Source organism: Agelaius phoeniceus, chromosome 15 (assembly GCF_051311805.1).
Source record: "Agelaius phoeniceus isolate bAgePho1 chromosome 15, bAgePho1.hap1, whole genome shotgun sequence".
In the NCBI taxonomy this organism is placed as follows: domain Eukaryota; kingdom Metazoa; phylum Chordata; class Aves; order Passeriformes; family Icteridae; genus Agelaius; species Agelaius phoeniceus.
Window position 1 is genome coordinate 16,355,809 of NC_135279.1, and position 15,413 is coordinate 16,371,221.

At 57.6% G+C, this 15,413-nt stretch overlaps 1 protein-coding gene and 1 pseudogene across 5 annotated transcripts in view; both read left to right on the forward strand.

Moving 5' to 3' along the window:
- LOC129126975 (protocadherin gamma-C5-like) overlaps positions 1 to 15,413 on the forward strand; it is a 224,788-nt gene that overhangs the window by 55,527 nt on the left and 153,848 nt on the right. Inside the window, exon 1 of one of the 5 annotated variants that reach the window (XM_077186320.1) lies at positions 16 to 2,550. The exons of 3 other annotated variants lie outside the window; for them this stretch is intronic. In XM_077186320.1, the coding sequence (XP_077042435.1) occupies positions 58 to 2,550 (2,493 nt within the window). In that variant the 5' untranslated portion in view covers positions 16 to 57. Of the gene's footprint in view, positions 1 to 15; positions 2,551 to 12,494; positions 15,240 to 15,413 lie in introns of those variants that run through there. One more of the 5 variants, XM_077186324.1, reaches the window with a different exon arrangement.
- On the forward strand, positions 4,141 to 12,663 carry LOC129126932 (protocadherin gamma-A10 pseudogene; annotated as a pseudogene).

Genomic DNA, 15,413 nt, shown 5'->3' on the forward strand with positions numbered 1-15,413 from the left:
AAGGGGAGGCAGAGCAGCGGCAGTCGGCAGGAGCGCGGCGAGCGCAGTGGGCAGAGAATGGCGGTGAGGCAGAGGCGGCAGAGGCGCGGGCCGGGCGGCGGGCGAGCGCTGCTGGCCGCGCTGCTGCTGCTGCTGCTGTGCGTGTGGTGCCGGGCGGCGGGCGAGCGGCTCCGCTACGCCATCCCCGAGGAGCTGGGCAGAGGCTCGCTCGTGGGGCCGCTGGCGCGGGACCTGGGGCTCAGCGCGGACGAGCTGCCGGCGCGCAAGCTGCAGGTGGCGTCTGCCGGCAAGAAGCAGGTGAAATACTTCACGGTGAATGAGGAGAACGGGAACCTGTACGTGAATGAGAGGCTGGACCGAGAGGAGATGTGCGGCGAGTCGGCGACCTGCTCCGTCAGCTTCGAGGTGCTGGTGCACAACCCGCTGAATATTTTCCACATCGAGGTGTCCATCGAGGACGTGAATGACAACACGCCGCGCTTTCGGCGGGACAAATTTCAGCTGGAGATCAACGAATTGACTTCTCCCGGCGCCCGGTTTTACTTGGGCACGGCAGAGGATCCGGACGTGGGCACTAACTCGCTACAAGGCTACGAGCTGGAGACAAACGGGTATTTCACGGTGGAGGTGAAGGAGAGCCAAGACGGCAGCAAATCCGCGGAGCTGGTGCTGCGCCATTCTCTGGACCGGGAGAGTGAGCCCAGCCTGCGGCTGACACTGACTGCGCTGGATGGCGGAGACCCGCCCCGGACTGGCACGGCCCAGCTGTGGATCAACGTCACCGACGCCAATGACAACCCACCCGTGTTCGCGCAGGACCGGTACCGCGTCAGCCTGCGCGAGGACACGCCTCCGGGATCGACGGTGCTGAACGTGACAGCCTCAGACGCCGACACCGGCACCAATGCGCACATCGCTTACGGCTTCGGAGAGATGCCGGACAAGGGGCTTCGGAAGTTCACAGTAGATGCCCAGAGGGGGACGATCACGCTGCAGGAGGCACTGGACTTCGAGGACACGCGCGCGTTCAGTCTGGCTGTGGAGGCGACGGATGGAGGGGGTTTGGTGGCTCACTGTAAGGTGCAGGTTGAGGTGCTGGATGTGAACGACAACCCCCCTGAGATCACCATTCTATCGCTGTCGAGCCCGGTGCCTGAGGATGCCCCGACCGGCACCGTGGTGGCTCTCTTGAACGTGAACGACCCGGACTCCGGCGAGAACGGTGAGGTGTCGTGCTCGCTGTCGGGAGAGGCGCCGCTGTCGATCGTGGCGTCGTCGGGCGGCTCGTACAAGGTGGTGACATCGGGCGCGCTGGACCGCGAGCAGGCGTCGGAGCAGCGCGTGACGGTGGTGGCCCGGGACCGGGGCAGGCCGGCGCTGCGGAGCAGCAGGGAGCTGGTGCTGGAGGTGTCGGACGTGAACGACAACGCGCCGGTGTTCGAGGAGGCGGCGTACAGCGCGTACGTGGCGGAGAACAACGCGGCGGGCGCGCTGGTGCTGCGCGTGCAGGCGCGGGACGCGGACGCGGGCGCCAACGGGCGCGTGAGCTACTGGCTGGCGGGCGGCAGCGCGGGCGCGGCGGGCGCGGCGCCGCTGGTGTCGGTGGAGGCGCGGAGCGGCGCGCTGTACGCGCAGCGCTCCTTGGACTACGAGCAGTGCCGCGAGTTCACGGTGGCCGTGCGGGCGCAGGACGGCGGCTCGCCGGCGCGCAGCTCCACGGCCACGGTGCGCGTCTTCGTGCTGGACCGCAACGACAACGCGCCCAGGGTGCTCTGGCCCGCGGCGGCGGCGGCGGGAGAGGGTCCGGGAGGGGCGGCGGCGGCGGCGCCTTTCGAGGTGGTTCCGCGCTCGGCCGAGGCCGGCTACCTGGTGGCCAAGGTGGTGGCGGTGGACGCGGACGCGGGGCGCAACGCGTGGCTGTCCTACGAGCTGGTGCAGGCGTCGGAGCCGGCGCTGTTCCGCGTGGGGCTGCACAGCGGCGAGGTGCGCACGGCGCGCGCCGTGGGCGAGCGGGACGCGGCCAAGCAGCGGCTGGTGGCCGTGGTGAAGGACCACGGGCAGCCGGCGCTGTCGGCCACGGCCACGCTGCACGTGGTGCTGGCCGAGAGCTTGCAGGAGGCGCTGCCGGAGCTGAGCGAGCGGCCGGCGGGCGCCGAGGCGGCGGCGGCGGCGGCCGAGCTGCAGTTCTACCTGGTGCTGGCGCTGGCGCTGCTCTCGGCGCTCTTGGTGCTGAGCGTGGCGCTGGCCGTGCTGGCGCGGCTGCGCCGGGCCGGGCCGCCCGCCGTGCTGCGCTGCCTGGGCGCGCAGCGCTTCTCGCTGGCCGGCGCCGCCTTCCCGGCCGACTTCTGCGAGGGCACCTTGCCCTACTCCTACAACCTGTGCGTGCCGCCGCCCGCCCGCGCCCTGCCCGAGGCCGCTTGGCCGCCGCCGCCGCCGCCGGTGCCCATCCTGTCGGCGGAGGAGCTTCTGGGCGGCGATTCCGGCGACAAGCCGAGCATGAACAGTGAGCTCGTCGAGGGAGAGCCGCCCGCCAATCCCGATGCACCGCAGGTCTGTAAAGTTTGAGCTTCTTCTGTTTTTAGAAGTTCCCAAAACATCATCTTTTTTTCCCACGTGGTTTTTTTTTTGCCTGGTGTCAATGGGTATTCGTCATCTGTATCCCCACGTAGCGGTGGGAGTTTGTAATTTTTTTTCTCGGTAGCAGTTTTAGATGACAGGCTCTGACTATAGCTCTCCTTTCGGCTAGTAGCGGTGTTTCTCAGTGTTTCTCGTTTTTTCCCGGAGTCGTGTTTATGTGAGTTGCACAATCCTGTCTCCGTGACGGGCTGAGTTAAGGAACGGGCTATCCCCCGTTCATGGCGAGCAGGAAGCCCTTGGTTCTTCCTTGGTCACAGGTTCAGCTTCCGCCACGAGATTTTGTCTTCAACACTTGAGCTCTGTCAATTTGGATGTGTTAGCAACATTGAAAACAGTTTTGTATTCTGTGGAAAGAGAACGGTTCATTCTGAATGATGGAGTCGAGCAAAAAACCGAGATCCCTCTCCCCTGGTGTTGGAGCTTTTATCCTTCCTGACAGATTTGTTCAGAATGGGTGTGCTTGGAAGTCGTGTATAGCTTTACACGTTCGTTCAACTTTGTTTAGTCCCGGTTAGATTTAGAAAGGAAACGAACGGGGAAAGTTCCGTTCTCCATCATGAGTGAAAAAAGAGTTTGTCACCGGTTTTGGGGGGAATGCAGTAGTGAGGCTAGATGGCTTCGTTTATGCGTCCTGGCTGGCAGTTCACTCTTTTTTGCTCTGCAACATTTTGATTCCTTACACTGGTGAGAGTGCTGAAAGATTTCTGTTTCAGAGATTGTTATTTTTGTATCCTCTTCTCACAACGATGTTGGGGCTTTTAGTAGATCTCAAATATATCGAAAAGAGACAACTTTTGCAATTCTGTTTAGTAGGACAGACATATGAGATACGAAGGGATCCCATATCAGGGAGATTGGCAGAGGAGGGTTTAGGCACTTGAGTCAAGCCCGTTTGCACATGGATTAGTGGTCACACAGTTTCGATATGGCAGCTGTTCTTTTGTTGTATGATATTATAATCGTCTTCTTGAAAACTTACCGTACCAACCTCATTAGAGATACTTAGATGATTGGTTTATAAACGAACTACAGTGTTTTACACATATATTTCAGAAAAAAAGGAAACATAGAATGACTTGAATGAATTTTAATGTATATAAACTAAGGAAACACTACGTGTATCTTAGGAAGGGATGAAAAATATTTTATGTCCAGAAAATTTCCTTTGAGAGCTTTAGCTGCATCTTTATTTCTACTTATACTTCAATCGTGTAACAATTAGCTCCCATATTTCAAGAATCATGCAATTGCTCTCGTCCCACTTGTGTTAAAGAACCTGATAGATCTGTGTGTTCGGGATATGATATTTTCCCGTTTTCTGTATGGGAGGCTGTTGTTCAATGTTTTTGAAAAAAAAGGATAAGAGTAACAATAAGCTCCAGGGTAAAATACAAAAATATTTTTTAAATTTACATTAGTAAGTGATGAATTTTCCGTGCGGTAAAGAACCCCGGCCACAGAATGCCTCTGCCTTCCTCCCGATGGTGATAGCCTGGAGGATGAAAGCGGAGATGGGCTGGAGAAATGCGGGGGCAGGAGATCGGCGCTGGACGAAAAGCGCCATCTCGGTGGCGACCGTGGCCTGTATGGAGCAAGGCAGGGCGGGCAGCGCTGGGCAGCGCTCGGTGCCTGCAGTGCCGGGAGGAGGCTGCGGGCGCCGCTGTTGACCGAGAGGAGCGAGAGGAAGCTCGGAGCGCTACCGGCAGCCCCGCCCGCTGCGGATCGGCTCAGTGGGTTGTTCGCTCCGTGTCCGAACGTGCGGTCCCCGATCGTCCCCGCGGTGCTGGTCCATTGTGGAGCCAGGCGGAGGCAGCGGCAGCTGCGCACGGTGCAGGAGGTGCGAGCATTGAGTGGCAGCGGGATTGGATCGGCGGTGCTGCGGTGCCGGCGGTTCCGCGGGCGAGATGTGCGCGGCGGGGAGGCGCTGGGGCCGGCGGCAGCGAGCTCTGCTCTGGGCCGTGCTGCTGGCGGCGTGGGAGGCGGCGTGGGGGCAGCTGCGCTACTCGGTGCCCGAGGAGATGCCCAAGGGCTCGTTCGTGGGCGACGTGGCCAAGGACCTGGGGCTGCAGCTGACGGAGATCCGAGATCGCGGCGTCCAAGTGGTCTCCGAAGGTAGGACGCAGTATTTCGCTCTGCACGGGAAGACGGGACATTTAGTGACGGCAGAGAGGATCGACAGAGAGCAGCTGTGCCGGCTGGTGGAGAAATGCGTGCTGCGCTGTGAGCTGATAGTGGAGGGACAGATGCAGGTTTACAGAATCGAAGTGGAAATCACTGATATTAACGACAACGCTCCAAGCTTCAAGGAAAGTGAAGTTGAGGAGAGGATTAGCGAGACGACAGCTCCAGGGTCTCGGTTTCCCCTGGCAAGGGCTCACGACCCGGACTCGGGCCGGAATTCGCTGCAGAGCTACGAGCTGAGCGGTGACGAGCACTTCTCGCTGGCTGTGCAGGCGGGCCCCGGCGGCGATCAGCGTCCCGAGCTGGTGCTGGCCAAGGCGCTGGACCGGGAGGAGGCGGCGTTTCACGAGCTGGTGCTGCGGGCGAGCGACGGCGGCGATCCGGCACGGACAGGCACGGCTCGGATCCGCGTGACGGTGCTGGATGCGAACGACAACGCGCCCGTGTTCAGCCAGGCGGAGTACACGGTGCGTGTGCCCGAGGACGTGCCCGTGGGCTCTGTCCTTGTCACTGTCACGGCCACTGACGCCGACGAAGGTCTGTACGGGGAAATTGAATACTCGTTGAAGAATGAGGCGGACACGGCTATTTTCCATCTCGACTCTGAGAGTGGAGCTATCACTCTGATGCAGAGCCTGGACTTCGAGGAAGGCGACTCCTACGAATTTGAGGTGCAGGCACGGGACGGAGGAGGCCTTTTCGACACTGCCAAACTCACGATCAGTGTCACAGACATAAACGATAATGCCCCAGTGATTTCTGTGAGGTCGGCACTACGTGAGATTTCTGAGGACGCTCCTTCGGGGACAGTGGTAGCTCTGCTGCACGTGCAGGACCGGGACTCGGGGGTGAACGGCGAGGTGCGCTGCTCGATCGACAAGGACGTCCCGTTCCGGCTGGAGAAGTCTTTTGAGGATTACTACCGTGTGGTGACAGCGAGAGAGCTGGACCGGGAGCAGGTGTCGGAGTACAACGTGACGGTGCGGGCGGCCGACGGCGGGTCGCCGGCGCTGCAGAGCAGCGCGGTGCTGGCGCTGCGGGTGCTGGACGTGAACGACAACGCGCCGGTGTTCTTGGAGGAGCGCTACAGCGCGCGGCTGGCGGAGAACAACGCGGCGGGCGCGCTGGTGCTGACGGTGCGCGCCACGGACGCGGACTGGGGGCAGAACGCGCGCGTGCGCTACCGGCTGGCGGAGGGGCGGGTGCGGGGCGCGCCGCTGTCGTCGTACGTGTCGGTGCAGGCGGAGACGGGCGCGCTGTACGCGCTGCGCTCCTTGGACTACGAGCAGCTGCGCGAGCTGCAGCTGTGCGTGCGGGCGGAGGACGGCGGCGCGCCGGCGCTGAGCAGCAACGTGTCGGTGCGGCTGCTGATCGTGGACGAGAACGACAACGCGCCGCAGGTGCTGTACCCGGCGCCGGCCGCAGCGGCGGGCTCGGGCGCTGCTGCGGCGTGGTCGGGCGTGGAGCTGGCGCCGCGCTGGGCCGAGGCGGGCGCGCTGGTGGCCAAGGTGGTGGCGGTGGACGCGGACGCGGGGCAGAACGCGTGGCTGTCCTACGAGCTGGCCAAGGCCACGGAGCCGGGGCTGTTCCGCGTGGGGCTGCACAGCGGCGAGGTGCGCACGGCGCGCTCGCCGCTGGCCCGCGACGCGGCGCGCCACGTGCTGCTGGTGCTGGTGCGGGACCACGGGCGGCCGGCGCTGTCGGCCACGGCCACGCTGAGCGTGGTGCTGGCCGAGAGCGTGGCCGAGCTGCTGGCCGAGCTGGGCAGCGCGGCCCACGAGGCGGCGGCGCCGGGCGAGCCGGCCGCCAGCCTGACGCGCTGGCTCGTGCTGGCCGTGGCCGCCGTCTCGTGCCTCTTCGTGGCCTTCCTGCTGCTGCTGCTGGCGCTGCGCCTGCGCCGCTGCCACCGCCAGCAGCTGCTGCCGCCGGACAGCGGCGCCTTGCGCGGCGTGCCCGTCTCGCACTTCGTGGGCATCGACGGCGTGCGCGCCTTCCTGCAGTCCTACTCGCACGACGTGTCGCTCACGGCCGACTCGCGCAAGAGCCACCTGCGCTTCTCGGCCGCCAGCTGCTGCGACACCCTCCCGGCCCGGCCGCCGCCCGACGAGCCCGCGCCGCTGCTCGGGGACGGGGACCCGGCCGGCGCCCTCCCCTCGGATCCCGCCCCTTCCTCGGTGAGTTCCTCTGGTCAGATTTTCTCCACGACGCTTTCTTGTGATGCAGCCCTGCCCTTTCCCCGCCGTGTTCTCTGTGTTTCATAGGAGACTTTGTCTAAAAGCATTGTCAAGTTTCCTTCATTGAAGTTCTGAAGGCTGCTGCCCATTGCTGTCGTTGTGTGAACCTTGCGTGGGTCCTCAGCCTTCCAGTTCGTGAAGAAGGAAGGAGGGAGAAGGCTGCTGCTGGCAGACTGTTGGTTAGGTTGGAAGTTTGGGTGTTGATCTGATTCCAGGCGTTGTTCTCCTGTATCAGCTGTGCTGTGTAGAATCTGTCTTGCTCTTAGTAGTAGATCTTCCGAATGGATGGATCACGTTATTAAGAAATACAACCTTTTAGCAGGCTCGTGTGTCTTCCCAAGAGCACACGTGCTTTAAAAGTAGAATGTGTCTTGTAGAAAATGCTGATGGCTCTGAGTTCAGCATTTCTGTATCTTGTTATCAGACTTTATTGTTCCCCATGACACATAGTGGAGATCAGCAGGAAAAGTGTTTGCATCATCCATGCTTTGGTCGTAGTCCCCAAGAGAAGATTGGACCAGGTAACAAGTGGTCCTTGATGATGTCTGTCTGTCTGTTATGAGGATGAAGGATCCTCTTGAAGTTGTGATTCTTTGAAAAGCCTTTGGGTGGCTGTGTGCAGAGGAGGAAATGGCAGAACTGGATTGTTTTGTAATTGTATTTTAAGATAGAGCTCTGTCAAATGGAGCCTTGGCTCGAAAATATTTAGCATGGCAAGAGAATTGCCTGGATAGGAAGGGAGAGATTCAAGGTGCACTGGGATGTACAAGGTGGGCATAATTCCCTGTGAGCAGATAGTCACTGCCTCAGTGTCTCTTGGAAGACTGCTCGGTTTTCCCTTTGAGACCTATGAAGTCTCTTCCCAGAACTGCAGTGAGCAGCAAATGTAGCTTCCAGAACACAGAGATGTACAGAGAGAGCTGTGTGCAATTGGTGCTGGGAAGAGCAATGGTCTGGGGAACTGGGCCTCCACTGTCCCATGTTTTTAAGGTATATGGGTGAAAGGACACCATGGATGGTGTGAAGGGTTGGAAATCTGAGTGCTGTGAGCTGTGTGTGAATGTCTGCTGAAAGACTCAAGGGAATGTTTTCTTCCATTCTATGTCCACTTCCTATCTCTAGGATGAAACAATGTGAGGTTCTTCTTTCCCAAGTAATTGTCTAGAAGATCTCTATTCCAGCTGCATGGAGAAGAACTCTGGAAGTATCTTGCTAAGTATTTTCACGTCATCACAATGGTGTCACTTCAAAGCTTAATTTTGTACTTTTGACAGATGGGGTATGGGAATTGCAAGCTGTGTATTCAGTGCTTATATACAACAACATCAATCGTCTACTTTGACTTATATAACCCAGAAGAGTGTTGGGAGCACTTCAGTTCTGCAGATGTTAACTTTCTGTCTCATTCTTCTGATCATCTGAAGATGGTTCTTTCATGTTTATAGGTGAAAAGAGAGAGACTTCCTTAGAGATTTTTCTTGAGAATATCTCTTTAAATAAATGCTTTTTCTTGTCCCATGACTGGGTGAGATGTCGAATATTATCAGTAGTAAGGAGATACAGTCTGATCAACGTTCCTCTTGGTGGAGTCTCTCTAAATTCTGAAGGTGTCTGCTTACCCTGGGAGCTGTGACGGGTTTATGAGGGAGTGTTGGTTGTGTGGTGTGTGAGGAGGCCCTGGTGGAGACATGGCAGGTGTTTTGTTGATCCCCAGGGCTATTGCTGGCCTTCTGAAAATGAGTCAGGAGAAGTCCTATGATTTTCACTTGTGTGGTTTGGACTGAAATGACCCAGTTTGGGTTCCATATCCCTTTGCATCAAGAGTGGTAGTCACACATGCTTTGAGGAGTCCATGTTGCCTTTGAGGTGATACTTGGATGTGTGGGTCTCTGACAGAGCTGGAAATAATTTACGGCCTGTATGACATTTCCCACTTGTTGAAGTAATATGGAGGAGCAGAATAATGTTAGTTGTGATGCTTGGGCTCTGAGAAGCTGTGCACACAACTTTTCTTCTAATGATGTCTGTATGCAAAATTTGCTGTCATGTTATGTTTTGGCAGAGAGAAGAAGTCTGTGTATGCAGAGACAGGGCTGGTGCTGGAGTTCAGTGTGATGCAGTTCAAAATGAATGAATGAATTGTGTCCAGTTCTGTTTGTCCTGGTATTTAGATGAGGTCCCCAGCTGTGGTTCCAAGCTTTTCCTTTCTCTTTGTGTCCAAGGCAATGACAGTGTGGGGCCTGTGGAGTGACTCCTGTGTGAGGCCCCTGTGTATTGGTTCCAGTCCAGTTTCCCAGGTTGTGTATATACTGCAGTTGAGCCAATCTGCAATGTGAGGCCATGATTGATACTCTTCTGGTGTTTCCCATTCTTAACTGGGTTGATTAAGGTTTCTTTGGATAATTGGGTTGGGTTGTTTGTCTCTTTGTTTGTTTGTATTTGTGTCAAGGAGTAAAGTTGATCCTCACTGAGCCTGGCAATCCTGCAAACTCCAAAACATAATTACCCAGTAGGGAGAGTGTCTCTCATCCATCCCTTGAAGCTGTACATGTAATCATCTTATCCTAGACACACAGAATCCTAGAATGGTTTGTGTTCCAAAGCACCTTAAAGATCCTCTTGTTCCTGCTGCTCTGCCATGGGCAGGAACATCTTCCACCAGAGCAGGTGGCTCAGAGCCCCAGCCAGCCTGACCTTGAATATTTCATTCAAGAAATACAACTTCATGAATGGATGTTTCCCCAAGCTGTTGCTTTCTCTGTGGCCAACGTGGAACCAAAATTGTGGTTTGCATTGATGGTGAAAGCAAAGGCTGTGAATGGAGAGTGAGGAGGGTGAGAGCTCAGTTCTGTGCCAGGCAGATGGGGGACTCAGTGTGGGTTTGGCAGAGAAATGGTTTGATTTCATGCTTGGTGCCACAGGCAGTGCCCTTGCTGTTCTGATCCTGGTGTCTCTGTCATGAAAGATAATTACAGTCTTCTAACAATAACATTTTGCACAGTAACTGTTTATGTAGAACCATGATTGTTGGCTGGAAGAGCTAATTAATCCTGTGTGAAACCTCCATCATCTCTATCTCTAGGCCACATTGTGATATAGAGTTTCTTCAGAATTATAATTACACTTTCATTCATGCCTTTGTTTCCAGGAAGGTTGCAGTTCATTTCCCCAATTCTGGTCATTACTTTGAAATATGAAACAGTGACTGATGTTTTTCAGGATGTCCTTTTTTCAGCCACTTAGAACTAAAGAGTGTGTGTGGGGAATAGGAAGCAGAAGCAATAAGAGAATCTGTTGTGATTTGTAGAAGATTTACCTTGAGAAAGAGGCCAATGAGAAGTTGTTTAAAGTGGTGGTTTCCTACCTGTGCCAGGTGAGCAGGCCATGCAATAGAAAGAGTTGCTGAGGAGAGGACTCATTGTTCAAATGAACCCCCCTATCCTCTTGTGCTGTGTGAGTCTTGAGAGCCACACTTGCCCCTTGAGACCTCAGTAACTTCCAGGTGCTCTCAGGTGTGAATTTTAAAGCCTGCAAACAAGGCCTGGAAGACTTCACAGTGAGCATCAATGACTACTTGTTATTTAATAGTGCTTCCTATCCTTATCTGATTCATGTTTTGGTGTTTTCTGCAGGTCTTTGTTGTTGTTGTTGTTGTTTTTTTGTAGATTTTTTTTTGTTTCATTTTGTTTTCCCTTGATTTACTCCGTGTGTGGCTAGACTTTCTATTATCAACAATCCATCTGTTTTGAGCAATGTATGGTGTGTTTATGTCCCCTGCTCTTGTTGCAGTGGGAGTGGAAGACAGGAGATATGAGAGTGACTTTGTGTTCTGTTCCTGTTGGGAGAAATAGATGTAAATATGACTTTAGTAGACTTTGCCTCTCTGTGGAACAGAGCATGTGATAAAGATGGGCAGGAGATTCTCCCTAAGCCAATGGTGTGATGAGCCATTCTCAGTTGGATGCCTGCTGATCTTTTAGTAAGATTGTTTATCATTTGTGTGCTCTAGAATCCTTCAGTTCCTTATCATAACGGTGGTGAGCAGACAATTGTAGCTCCCTTCAGGGTGTGGCTGCAGTGCATTATCATCTCATGAGAGATTTGAACAGTGAGGAGATGGCCACAAGCAAAACCCCACAGTGGCCTGGTGTGGATCTCCAGGGATTGGCTGGAGAAGTGGCCCCGTGCAGCCATCATGGAATGGATCAAAGTGCAAGGTCCTGCAGCTGGAGTGGGGCAATCCCCAGCTGAAACAGAGAGTGGGGGATAGGGAAGAGCTTTGCAGAGAAGTGCTTTGGGTTATTGGTGGGTGATGAGGTGGGACATGAGCTGCCCATGGGCACCTGCTGCTGGAATTGTGTCCTGCACTGCATGACAAGCTCTCTGCCTGGCAGGTCGAGGGTGGTCCTTCACTCCCTCTGAACTCTTTTTGTGAGAGCATGGACCGCATGGGGATCTTGGGCCAATATCCCACTGGACATGCCAGAGTTCCCAGAAGGATGATGGAGGTGGCCTGAGAGTTGGAACATTTCTTTTATGATGAAGAACTGAAGTAGCTTGTGTCTTCAAACACAGATAAATGATATGTCTGTGTTGACTTTTGAATTTTTTTATAAGCTGTTGTTAGGAAAGATGGGGCAAGTGCTTTTTATGAGGTCTAGGGTTCATTGTACACCATGTTGTTGTTTTCCACTAAAAGAAAGGGGTTTTTGATTAGGAGAAAGCTTTTCAGTGTGAGTTGTGTCAAAAAGGAAGATATTGCCCCGAGAAATTTTGGATGTGCCTCCAACATCCAAGTCTATCAGGAAGTATTCCTGCTGGTGTCCGAGATGTGGATTACATGGCCTTTAGAGAAAAGTATAACTTGGAAACTGAAAATATTGATTGCTTGCCTATCAAGGGGGCTCAGAGTTGCTTTACACTTTCTGTTGTGAGGCACTCAGATGTTGAGATGCAGATGAAGCAAGTTTAATGAATCAGAAAGAAAAGAGTAAATGTTATTCTCCTACCTTGTCATAGGGGATGCTTATTTTGCTTTAGGCGGATCTATATCTCCAACTAATTGATCCCAGACAGTAAAAGAACAATTCAAGACAAGTTTGAAAAAGCTCTGGAAGTCTCCCTATATTATAGGTTATTGCTGGTATAAATGAAACGTGATTCTATTACGAGAAGCTGAATTCCATTCTTTACTGCCCTGCAATGAATATTTGCTTCTGAGTGTTCAATTTGACTGAAAAGAATGCCCTGAATGCACCCGGCAGCACATGTCAGATAGAAAGGCCTTGGAGTGGAATTAAGGCAGAGCTGCTGCTGTGGGTGTTTGCAGTCGGGGAGAGCCCCCGGGGCCGGTGCAGGCGCTGAGCCCCGGCCAAAGCCGGGCCCCGTTGAGCGCGGGCATGCGGCGGCTGCAGTGTCGCGGCGGCGCCTCCGGGTGTCGCTGTTGTCCGGCGCCGAGCGGCGCTGGAGCCGCCGCCGCCGCCGCCGCCGCAGCGTCCTGCCCCCGCAGGCTGCTCGCTCGGCCGGCGCCGGCCACAGCGGCAGCGGCACCGCCAGCAGCAGCAGCAGCGAGAGGCGGCGAGAGGCGGCGGGGCGAGCTGGGTGTGTTTGAGCGGTGTCTGTTTTGGGCGGCGAGAGCGGCTGGAAGGGAGGCAGAGCAGCGGCAGTCGGCAGGAGCGCGGCGAGCGCAGTGGGCAGAGAATGGCGGTGAGGCAGAGGCGGCAGAGACGCGGGCCGGGCGGCGGGCGAGCGCTGCTGGCCGCGCTGCTGCTGCTGCTGCTGTGCGTGTGGTGCCGGGCGGCGGGCGAGCGGCTCCGCTACGCCATCCCCGAGGAGCTGGGCAGAGGCTCGCTCGTGGGGCCGCTGGCGCGGGACCTGGGGCTCAGCGCGGACGAGCTGCCGGCGCGCAGGCTGCAGGTGGCGTCTGCCGGCAAGAAGCAGGTGAAATACTTCACGGTGAATGAGGAGAACGGGAACCTGTATGTGAACGAGAGGCTGGACCGGGAGGAGATGTGCGGCGAGTCGGCGACCTGCTCCGTCAGCTTCGAGGTGCTGGTGCACAACCCGCTGAACGTTTTCCACGTCGAGGTAGCGATCGAGGATGTTAATGACAATTCCCCGGCCTTCAGGAAGGCTGCTCTGGATGTCGAAATTGGTGAATGGACTCTTCCCGGTTCTCGGTTTCCTTTGGAGACGGCACGAGACGCTGATGTGGGAAGTAACTCCCAGCTGACTTACCAGCTCAGCAGCAACCCGTCCTTCTCTCTAGCCTTAAAGGAGAGCCCCGACGGAAGCACGCAGCCAGAATTGGTGCTGGACAGAGCGTTGGACCGGGAGAAGCAGAGCTCTTTTGATCTCGTGTTGATGGCGGTCGATGGCGGGGACCCCGCGAGGTCTGGGACTGTCCAAGTTCTTATCAACGTGACAGACGCCAACGACAACCCGCCCGTATTTAGCAAAAGCCTCTATGAAGCGGGAGTGTCAGAGAATTTGCCAGCGGGGTCACTGGTACTTCAGGTACAGGCGACGGATGCAGACGCAGGCACCAACGGGCAGGTGTCCTACTCGTTTGGCAACGTCCCTGACGCTATCAGTGCATTGTTTGCTGTCGATAGGGAAACTGGGGAGGTCAAGACGGCGGGTGCCCTCGATTTCGAGGAGAAGAGCAAATACACATTCGGCGTGGAGGCGAGGGATGGTGGGGGTTTGGTATCACACTGCAAGGTGCAAATAGACGTCATAGACGAGAACGACAACGCACCGGAGATCACGATTCTGTCACTGTCGAGCCCAGTGCCTGAAGACGCAGCAGTCGGCACAGTGGTTTCCGTTCTGAACGTAAAGGACCCGGACTCCGGTGAGAACGGTCAGGTGTCGTGCTCGCTGTCGGGAGAGGCGCCGCTGTCGATCGTGGCGTCGTCGGGCGGCTCGTACAAGGTGGTGACATCGGGCGCGCTGGACCGCGAGCAGGCGTCGGAGCAGCGCGTGACGGTGGTGGCCCGGGACCGGGGCAGGCCGGCGCTGTGGAGCAGCAGGGAGCTGGTGCTGGAGGTGTCGGACGTGAACGACAACGCGCCGGTGTTCGAGGAGGCGGCGTACAGCGCGTACGTGGCGGAGAACAACGCGGCGGGCGCGCTGGTGCTGCGCGTGCAGGCGCGGGACGCGGACGCGGGCGCCAACGGGCGCGTGAGCTACTGGCTGGCGGGCGGCAGCGCGGGCGCGGCGGGCGCGGCGCCGCTGGTGTCGGTGGAGGCGCGGAGCGGCGCGCTATACGCGCAGCGCTCCTTGGACTACGAGCAGTGCCGCGAGTTCACGGTGGCCGTGCGGGCGCAGGACGGCGGCTCGCCGGCGCGCAGCTCCACGGCCACGGTGCGCGTCTTCGTGCTGGACCGCAACGACAACGCGCCCAGGGTGCTCTGGCCCGCGGCGGCGGGAGAGGCTCCGGGAGGGGCGGCGGCGGCGGCGCCTTTCGAGGTGGTTCCGCGCTCGGCCGAGGCCGGCTACCTGGTGGCCAAGGTGGTGGCGGTGGACGCGGACGCGGGGCGCAACGCGTGGCTGTCGTACGAGCTGGTGCAGGCGTCGGAGCCGGCGCTGTTCCGCGTGGGGCTGCACAGCGGCGAGGTGCGCACGGCGCGCGCCGTGGGCGAGCGGGACGCGGCCAAGCAGCGGCTGGTGGCCGTGGTGAAGGACCACGGGCAGCCGGCGCTGTCGGCCACGGCCACGCTGCACGTGGTGCTGGCCGAGAGCTTGCAGGAGGCGCTGCCGGAGCTGAGCGAGCGGCCGGCGGGCGCCGAGGCGGCGGCGGCGGCGGCCGAGCTGCAGTTCTACCTGGTGCTGGCGCTGGCGCTGCTCTCGGCGCTCTTGGTGCTGAGCGTGGCGCTGGCCGTGCTGGCGCGGCTGCGCCGGGCCGGGCCGCCCGCCGTGCTGCGCTGCCTGGGCGCGCAGCGCTTCTCGCTGGCCGGCGCCGCCTTCCCGGCCGACTTCTGCGAGGGCACCTTGCCCTACTCCTACAACCTGTGCGTGCCGCCGCCCGCCCGCGCCCTGCCCGAGGCCGCTTGGCCGCCGCCGCCGCCGCCGGTGCCCATCCTGTCGGCGGAGGAGCTTCTGGGCGGCGATTCCCTCGACAAGCCGAGCCTGAGCAGTGACCTCGTCGTGGGAGAGCCGCCTGCCAATCCCGATGCACCGCAGGTCTGTAAAGCCGGGCTCTCGTTCTGTTATTGAGTCTTTTTTATTATGGTCCTTTCCCCCCTCTTTTTCTCGGCATGGTTTCCATGACAAGTCCCCTTTTGTGTCTCCATGTAGCTGTAGAAAGTCTTGATCTTTTCTTGGTATCAGCTTCTCTTTCGGATGAGATGCTTTGAG